At 38.2% G+C, this 9890-nt stretch overlaps 1 protein-coding gene across 2 annotated transcripts in view; it reads left to right on the top strand.

Moving 5' to 3' along the window:
* The window catches only part of RC3H1 (ring finger and CCCH-type domains 1), a 95307-nt gene that overhangs the window by 36285 nt on the left and 49132 nt on the right, over positions 1-9890 (top strand). For both annotated transcript variants that reach the window (XM_006867059.1, XM_006867060.1), the window contains exons 5-6: positions 2886-3086; positions 7845-7977. In XM_006867059.1, the coding sequence (XP_006867121.1) occupies positions 2886-3086; positions 7845-7977 (334 nt within the window). The remainder of the gene's footprint in view (positions 1-2885; positions 3087-7844; positions 7978-9890) is intronic.

The raw sequence follows: 9890 nt of genomic DNA, 5'->3' as shown, positions 1-9890 counted from the left end.
AAATAATACTAAAATCCTTGACTACTTTATGAATATTAATTTCCCTTGCCTATTATTATAAAATAGACACTTGAGTGGGATAGAAAGGAATGTTGGGAAACATGATTAGAGAAAACTTGGAAGCCTGTCTTCAGCCTATAACTTATTGGAATACCTCAAAGGGGTTGAAATAGGCCTCGTGCAAAGCCTTTACAGAGTATAGGACCTTAGGTGGAATCCTGAGTCCCATCCAGAACCTTATGAGGAGGGACATTCCCACTAGAAAGGACAAGCAGATAAACGGTTACAGTGACAGAAGATACATCTTCATGATGAGCCTGACCTATACTGAGAGCAGTAGTTACTCCAAATACCAACAGAAAGGGAAAGAGTTGTTTACATCAAGTATCAATGCTATCCCCTCTGTACACAGGGTAGATAGGGACAGGCAACTTAGACATTGGCTATCTAAAATGAGGGGGCAATAAAGGCACAAAGTGACTGGCTTACAAGGTTTCAAGAGGGAGTTTTGTTTAAGAGTATGAGGGGAAAGATAGAGTCCCCACTGAATAGCTGTCATCTTGTCTAGATGGGTCTGGTGAAAAGAGATGGGGATAAGATTTGTAAGATTCAGTGGTGAATAATCGGTATCTTGACTAATTGCTACTGTCACAATTGTAAAGGTAGAAGTCTTCTAATAGAAAAAAGGGGAGTGGTTAATCTTACAGTCCAGAAACAGAGGACCCTAGGACCAAAGAGATGGGGATGAGATTCGTAAAATTCAATGGTGAATAATTGGTATCATGACTAATTGCTACTGTCACAATTGTAAAGGTAGAAGAAGTCTTCTAAAGGAAAAAAGGGGAGTGGTTAATCTTACAGTCCAGAAACAGAGGACCCTAGGACCATCAAGAGAGAAATGCAAAAGCAGAATGTGGGACCTTATCCAGAGAAGCAGCAGCGCCAGAGATGGAGGCAGAGATGGGGAGTGACTAAGAAGAGCAGGACTAAGAGCTGGTGGCCAGGAGGCAGACTTGCAGAATGTGCCCTTTGGAGATGTAAATTATTATATATGCCTGAGTGGTTTTTTTGTTTGTTTTTTAAAAAGCTAAAGTGGATAGAAAGAAATGCTGTTAACTGATGGTACATGGAGGGGATTATAATTATTATAATGAAACAAGGTGTATGATTTGTTGAATGTAAAACTGATGATATGTCCTGTAAACTTTCACTCAATCCACAATAAAAACCTTAAATTAAAAAAAAAAAAAAATCTAGTGTCATGACTTCGAAGTGTTGGCTACAGTAATCTATAGTGTTTTTGGTGGAAGAAAGAAAAAACAAAGTTTTATGTATTAGAGGAACTTGGGTTCTTCTGGTAATAAAAGGTTATTAACAAGGCAAAGTATGTTAGGGTATAGGTTATCCTAGACTAGAAGTAAATTATTTTACATTGGTATGTTAAGGCTATGAAGGCTATGTTCTAAATTCAGTTTAACACAAAATGAGTTAATGTAGGGGATAATAATAGTACCTACTACCTTAAGCTGGGAAAATTAAATGAGTCAATACAGGTAACAGTGCAGTGATTGGTAATACTAAGTGTTGAGTAAGTTTTGACTATATTATTGTCTCTGGTAGCATAGTGGTTTCGAATCAGGCTGCAAACCGCAAGGTCAGCAGTTCGAAACTGCTAGCTGTTCCACTGGAGAAAGATGAGGCTTTCTGCTCCCTTAAAGATTTACAGCCTCAGAAACCCTGTACAGGGTCACTGTGAGTCAGAATCGACTCCACAGCATACAACCACCACCACCATATTATTGTCATCATTACAATTTGAATCTAGCATTCCAATTTTATACTTTCAGTTATTAATATCAGGTAGCCATGGAGAATTAAGCCAAGTACAAATTAGTCGCCTCTCGAGTAATACTTGTAAGGAGCACAGCTGGTGCAAAGGAAGCCCTTGGCTGCCAATAAAAAGGTCGACAGATTGAACCCACCAGCAACTCTGCAAGAGAAAGATGTGACAGTCTACTTTTGTAAAGATTTAGAGCCTGAGAAACCCCATGAAGCAGTTCTACTCTGTCATATGAGTTGGGATAAACTTGACAACTGTGGGTTTGGTTTTTTGGAATCATAGTCACATTTCTAGCTCTTTCCATGATTAATACCAGGTAGCTTGTTAGAGGAGTCCTGGTATGGTCCTGTCGGATAAGAACTGGACTGCTAACTGGAAGTTTGGCAGTTCAAAACCACCAGCCGCTCCTTGGAAACCCTACTCAGTGTCGCTGAGTCAGAACCAACTTGATGTCACTTAACTACTACAACTACTACAACAATAGCAACTCATTACCAAGCAAGTCCAAAAGTACTAATCCACAGTTACGGTGTGGTGCTTATAAGAATAAGCAATTGTTTATACCATGAGGTTGACAGCTCACACCCACCAACCACTCCTTGGAAACCCTGTACAGTGTTGCTATGACACTCAGTGGAAGTTAACAACAACATGGTGAAAAACTTGCTTCTTTTTTTTTTTCCCCCTCAGAATAATTGTGTGACTTATTTTTCTTTTAAAAAAATGTATATATGCACTTGCTTTTAAATACATATGTTTGTGATATATGTACATGTGTATGTACACAATCCCTGTTTTAAGGTCTGTTCAATCTTTGGGTTTTATTTTAGCATATTCTCGTTCTATTGTCCTGTAGAAGCTATACATCTATAAAGAAGGAAATGTCCTGTGGGCAAAATGATATATTCCATTTTAATCTTGTTATAGTTAAATTAATTTTTGTTTGTTATTAAAATTAATCTTGTTATCTGTATGTGTTCATGTATAAAGTAGAAAACTTACTATTTTTACCTGACTCATTGTGCAGTTATATGTGTCTCATTAGGTCACAAAACGTGATGAAGATTCTTCTTTAATGCAGCTGAAAGAAGAATTTAGAACCTATGAAGCTCTGCGGCGAGAACATGACTCCCAGATAGTGCAGATTGCTATGGAGGCAGGTTTACGAATTGCACCGGACCAGTGGTCCTCTTTGCTTTATGGAGACCAATCTCATAAATCTCATATGCAGTCAATTATTGACAAGGTACAGCCTATTTTGTTCTTTACTTCTTAGACTAATCTTGGGGGTTCTGGTAACTCATAATTTGGTAGTTAATAATTTAACAAGTATGTATTTTAAACGAATACTGTATGTTAGTCTTTTGTAAATTATATTTTCTGTAGCCAAAGATCATGTTATAAGTAGTCACATCATAATACCAGTTTGTTCACATAGGGATTTGATTATTGCTGTATTGCTTTATCGAGAGCCCTCCTACATTCCTTTCGAGAGTTTCCCCTCTTTTATTATTGTCTCTCCTTTTTTAAATTTTTCTCTGAATTTTGACTACTGTGTTAACAGATCTCTTATTGTCTCTCTATAGCATTCATTTAATGATTTCTTATGATTCTCTACCAGAATAAATTTCACGTAACAATGAAGTTACCACCATTTAATCGAAGTTTAATCATATTTTCAATATGCTTGATTCTACTTTAAAGAAACATGGTGGGTGCTATAGGTTAGGTGTTGGGCTGTTAACCACAAGGTCAGTTTGTGGGAAAGATGAGGCTGTCTACTCCCATAAAGATTTAGTGTCTCAGAAACAGTAGGTTCCTCTGAGTAGGAATTGACTTTGACAGTGAGTTTTTGGACTCCGTCTACTCTGTCTGTTGTTTGTTTTGATTATAGGACCACTTGAGTAGGTAGGCATCAGTAGGCATTAACTTTCAGACAGGCTCTATTATTTATATGTGACAGACTCTGAGCTAATACGTAGCTGGTTTTGTGATTCAACATGAAATGTCTGAAATTGCTGTGAAAAGGTCTTAAAATACAATGTAACTTATATAATCTTTCACTGAAAGAAAAAAAGTTTTGATCATGTGATAGTAACCAAAGGTTGCTACTTAGAAACACTTAACACTCTGCAATTAATTAAAATAGGTGGGAATTTCCATTACCCAGACATGTTGTTTTTAAGTGCTTTCAAGTCAGTTCCAACCCATAGTGACCTTGTGTAGGGTTTCCGAGGAGTGGGTTTAAACTGCTGACCTTGTGGTTCGATCGTACAGTACCACACATATGTATAATAGTAACCCATTGCTATCAAGTGGTTCCGACTCACAGTGATCTTATAGAACAGAGTAGAACTGCTCCATAGGATTTCCAAAGCTGTAAAGACTTGCCACATCTTTCTCCCACAAAGCTGCTGTTTGGTTCAAACCGCTGACATTTTCAGTTTGCAGCCAAATGCTTTCCCCAGGACTCCTTGCTTAATAATAATAATAATATTTAAATTTTACTACTCAAGCTCTGATAGTGTGGTGGTGATATGTCAGGCTGCTAACCTCAAAGTCAGCAGTTCAAAACTACCAGCAGTTACTTGGGAGAAAGACAAGGCTTTTTTTTCCCCGTGAAGATTTACAGCCTTGGAAACCCGATGAGGAGTTGCTGTGAGTTTGATCCAACTCCATCACATGCCACCACTCTACCTTACATACTTTAGAGTCACAGAGATGATTACTACTAACTCTAGAGACTATCCTACATTTAATTTAGGGAAATAGGATCAGCATGTAGAGATTAACCTAGTATCACTTACTGAGAATTTGCTATGTGCAAGTAGTTTTGATAGAAGCAAGGATGATGAGACTTCAGCTCCCTTGCTTTGGGCAAGTCATCAGGAAAGACTAATTGTTAGAAAAGGGCATCATGCTTGCTAAAGTGGAATGTCAGCAAAATTTAATGCAAACATACCAATGATCATGAAGATAATAGCACAGGATGGGACAACAATTTATTCTGTTGTGCATGCATTTGCCATGAGTTGGAGCCAACTTTATGGCTACTAACAACACTCCTCTCAACAACCTTGTATTGTTCCTTTTATACAGAGGCACAGGATGTTGGGTACCTTTTCCATGGTCTCATAGCGAATTAATGATAGGACGTGGATTTGAACTTCAGGCACTTTGATGATAGGATCCATATTCTTCTCTTACCAGACTATTCTGACACACTTGTTGTTGTTGCCAAAGATAGAATTATTTGATGCCGAAGACAAAATTATCTGAAAGAATAATTATTTGAAAGAATAGTAGATGGTTGTCTAAAGATTATTAGGTAATGTGTTCTATAACTGCTTGGTGCTAATTTTCAGTATATGTTGTTTGCACTGTCCTGTAAGTCTTCCCTGGGTACCTATAACTAAACTTTACCTGGAATTCTTAGCGTTAGACAAGACCTTGTATTTAAAGTTATATAACTGATTCTCATTCATTGAAATATTAATAAGGATCTCATAAAGGAGTAATTTTCTGCCTCTGAAAAGAAACGTGACTTGTTTTTGTAGCGCTTCTACAAGCAGTTTGTCATCATTATCAGAACTGGACTATGTTGTGGTTATGTGCTGTGAAGTCGGTTCTGACTCAGTGACCCTGCATAGGGTTTCTGAGGCTGTAAATCTTTATGGGAGCAAAAAGCCTCATCTTTCTCCCACGGAACAGCTGGTAGTTTCAAACTGCTGACCTTGAGGTTAGCAGCCCAAGTTGTAATCACTGCGCTACCAGAGCTCCTTGAACTGAACTATAGACATTGGTATATAATCTGTACTAATTTTCTTCTCACATTATGAGAAAATACTTTGAATACAGTACCAGGAGATATATATACAGCAAACTGGTAAACTGTAGTTTATGTGACTTAAGTGAGGGGGGCATCAAAAAGTTTGTGGAAAAATTCCATTGTCTTTAAATTTCATTTTCCCACCAACCTTTTGAAGCTCCCTCATATTTATTTCATTTTACATCAGCATTTGACTGCGAATCACAAGGTCGGTAATTCAAACCCACCAGCTGTTCCTTGGAGTCCTTACATAGGGTCATTATGGGTTAGAACTGATGCAACACTTAAAAAAACACATTTTGGGGTGATGAAAATTCTCACCTGTTTTAATTAACTGCATATAGAGCTAAGTAAGAATCTTTGGTTACTATCACATAATCAAAAATTTTTTCTTCAGTGAAAAATAATACATATGACCAGCTTAGGGGAGTTAGTACCAGAGACGTACCATTAAAAGCCTTGGGGAACTAAAATTTATAAAATACTACAGCACCCCTACAAGAAAAAGACAACCCAATTAAAAAATGGGCACAGTACATGAACAGACACTTCACCAAAGTAGACCTTCAGACAGCCAACAAACATATGAAGAAATGTTCATTATCATTACCCATTGCCATTGTTAAGTGTTGTGGAGTCTGTTCCGACTCATAGTAACCCTGTATAGAGTTTCCAATGAGTGACTGGTAAGTTTGAACCACAAACACTGCAGTTCAAACTGACCCAATGGTCCAATGCTTATCCTACTGTGCCACACTAGGCATCCAAGTCAGTCACAAAAGGACAAATACTAAATGAGACCACTATTGTAAAAACTCTAGAAAAGGTTTTCGTGCTAAAGCATCCTTTGATAGTTACCAGGGATGAGAGGAAAGGAAGAGTAATTCACTGACAAGGTATGCACAGGTTAACTTGGGTAATGGGGAGGGCAGTATATAAGACAAAGGAGGTTGACAGAAGAATGATGAAGATAGGTGAAGACACAGGGAGGTGTGGAACAGCAGTGTTCTGTGTGTTAAGATACATGCACAGAGAGATACAGGCTGAATGGATAATGAAGGTCTGAACCTTCACTCAGTTCACACTTAAAAAAAAATGTGTAAGAAAAAAGGACCCTGGGGACATATATAACCTGATAGCTTCTAAGAATCCCAAACCAATATAGGTTTGTTTGTTTTTTAAAACAGATGGACTTTCTATTGAATCTGAAGGAGCTCTGGTAGCGTAGTGGTTACGAATCGGGCTGCGAACCTTAAGGTCAGCAGTTCGAAACTACCAGCCGCTCCGCGGGAGAAAGATGAGGCTTTCTACTCCCGTAAAGATTTACACCCTTGGAAACCCTGTACAGGGTCGCTATGGGTCGGAACCGACTCGACGGCACTTCACAACAACAACAACATTGTGACTCAATGCACAACAGAATGAAACACTGCCCAGTCCTGTGCCAACCTCAAAATCATTACTATTTTTGAGCCCATTAATGCTGTCACTGTGACAATATATTTTGCGTAGTGGTTACGAATCGGGCTGAGAACCTTAAGGTCAGCGGTTCGAAACTACCAGCCGCTCAGCGGGAGAAAGATGAGGCTTTCTACTCCCTTAAAGATTTACACCCTCGGAAACCCTGTACTGGGTCGCTGTGGGTCGGAACCGACTCAATGGCACTTAACAACAACACAACAACAACAGGGTTATATATTCAGTATCAAGATCTTTGGTCTATAACAGTATTTGAAGTCAAACTCATTTTGACTGATTTCAGTTTCTTTGTTCTTGTTCTTGCAATTATATAGCATTATCTCTATATTTCCAAGTTTTCATTTGGAAGGATCCCAATAGCCAAACTAACTTAGTATTGTAAAAGTATAGGATAAAAAAAGCAATTCTAAATTAAGGAATTGGGGAAAATGTCACAGACATTTTAGGAATGACTAGGCCTGCGTATCCTACTTGGGTAGAAAGGGAGGGCAGGCAGCACAAGAAGAGAGTATATAACATGGATGATGAGAATCACCGGGTTTGTTCAGATGGGAATCCAGTGTTGCCAAAGCATAGGTATATAAGAAGACAGAGTTGAAATTCAATAAATTGTAAAAATGATAATGGTCTTGTAAATAATCTATTTCACAAACATTACCTTGCCTTTAGGAAAGTTAATGTTTATCTTTTTTTAAGTTGCAGACCCCAGCTTCTTTTGCACAAAGTGTTCAGGAACTAACAATTGCTCTTCAGCGGACAGGAGACCCAGCGAATTTGAACCGTCTGAGACCCCATTTGGAGCTCTTAGCAAACATTGATCCTAGTCCAGGTAAATCCAAGAGAAATTGATAGACTCTCCTATGTCTGCGCTCAGTGTAACTGTTTAATTACCTTTTGTTACATTCTGCATTTTTTGTTAACATTTCCCACAGTAGTTCATTCAGATATTTTTATAATATTGAAATTCCTGGCACTACTCTTGTCCTTATTTATCTCAGATTAGTTTACTTCAGCTAATATTGATTTATACTTAACTTGTATTGTGTTCCCCAGTACACCAGGAAAATAGATTCTCCCTGAGCTCCTTTATATTTCTTCTTTTTTCCATTACAAAATTGAACTATGTTTTAACATTCTCACCTCTTTGCCAAAGCTCCACCTTTTTCCTCCTGTTTCTACATTATATAAGTCCTTCATTTACTTCATTTGTCTTCAGTATTTAGTAATGTTGTTGACCATGTACTTGATAAAGACGCTTTCCTGACACCTTTCTGTGACCTCATTGTTCTCCTCTGACTCCTCTGATTGCTGCTTGTCTCATTTTGACCGTCTTTCTTCTCCTGCGCACTCAGGAGTGGGCAGGTTATGCTTATGCTCTTGGAACTTTGTTTTCTGTCCATTGATGGTCTTCATCATTCCAGAACTAGTTCCCCAGGTGTGTGCTGAAATCTCCATCATCTCCTCTGTGTGTTTTAAAATGAACTCATCTTCACCTGCTACTTCCATTTATGACCTCATTCTCTTAGGTTTGTAAATTTACAATCTGTGTCTTTTGTCTTGCCGCATACCTTTTCTCGTTACTTTATCTGTGTACCATTTTAGACAACAGGATCTGTCTGTTCTTCTTTCACAATGTCCTTCTATTACAGGCTTTACTGAGGGGTCTTGTTCTTTTTTCTGAGAATAAATGTCTTTAACTTCCTCTGCCCTCTTAATTGTTCCATTCCAGTCTACTTATTGCTGGTGTGGTACTGCAGGTTAACATGCTGGACTGCAAGATCGATTTGAACCACTAAGTTGGTGGTTCAAGCTTACTAGCCACTTCTCAGAAACCCTCTACAGGGTTGCTGTGAGTCGAAACAGACTCAACGGCACTAAACAATACCATTGCTATAAAGTAAGTCTCATCCCTGATTTTACTCTACACTTACAAACTTACAGTGATATTAGATTGCTTATAAAGAAAGGTCCAGAACTCTTTCTTCGCTATGGCATTCAGAGGACTCAAATTTTTATCAGTCCACATTTGTTGTACATTTCTCTCCCAAAATTGCTTAGGCAAACCAGAGTAGATCTATTCCTAGAACATAAAGTGATTTGTTTGCATTTTTTTCCTTTTGTGCTTTGATCATTCTGAGTAATCACAAAAGAAATTCCACAAGCTCTTAAACGCTAAGGACTTACCTACCTGCAACTGTGCCAGTATCTGCTCTTCTCTTAAAACAGTGAGCAAACTGTACTCCCTATCTATGGCCACCTTCTCATGTGGTAGGTACCATCTCTCATCAAGTATGAGTAGATCCCCTAAGTAATTTTCTTATTAGTTTACCTTTTCTACTAGAATATTCTTGTTGTTAGGTGCCATTGAGTTGATTCCGAATCATATTGACCCTATGTACAACAGAGCAGAACACTGTCCAGTCCTGTAACATCCTCAAAATTGTTATATTTGAACCCATTGTTGCTGTTATTGTGTCAGTACACCTTATTGAGGGTCTTCCTCTTCTTCGCTGACCCTCCACTTTATCAAACATGATGTCCTTCTCTCAGGCACTGGTTCCCTCCTGATACTGGATTCAAAGTATGGGTGACAACGTCTTGTCATCTGGCTTTTAAGGTGCATTCTGTCTGTACTTCTTTCAAGACAGATTTGTGTGTTCTTTTGGTATTCCATGGTACTTTAGTATTCTCCTCCAGCACAATAACTCAAAAACATCAATTCTTTTACGTTTTCCTTGTTCA

Source organism: Chrysochloris asiatica, unplaced genomic scaffold (genome assembly GCF_000296735.1).
Source record: "Chrysochloris asiatica unplaced genomic scaffold, ChrAsi1.0 scaffold00100, whole genome shotgun sequence".
NCBI lineage: Eukaryota > Metazoa > Chordata > Mammalia > Afrosoricida > Chrysochloridae > Chrysochloris > Chrysochloris asiatica.
This window is presented reverse-complemented; position numbering and strand designations above follow the sequence as displayed.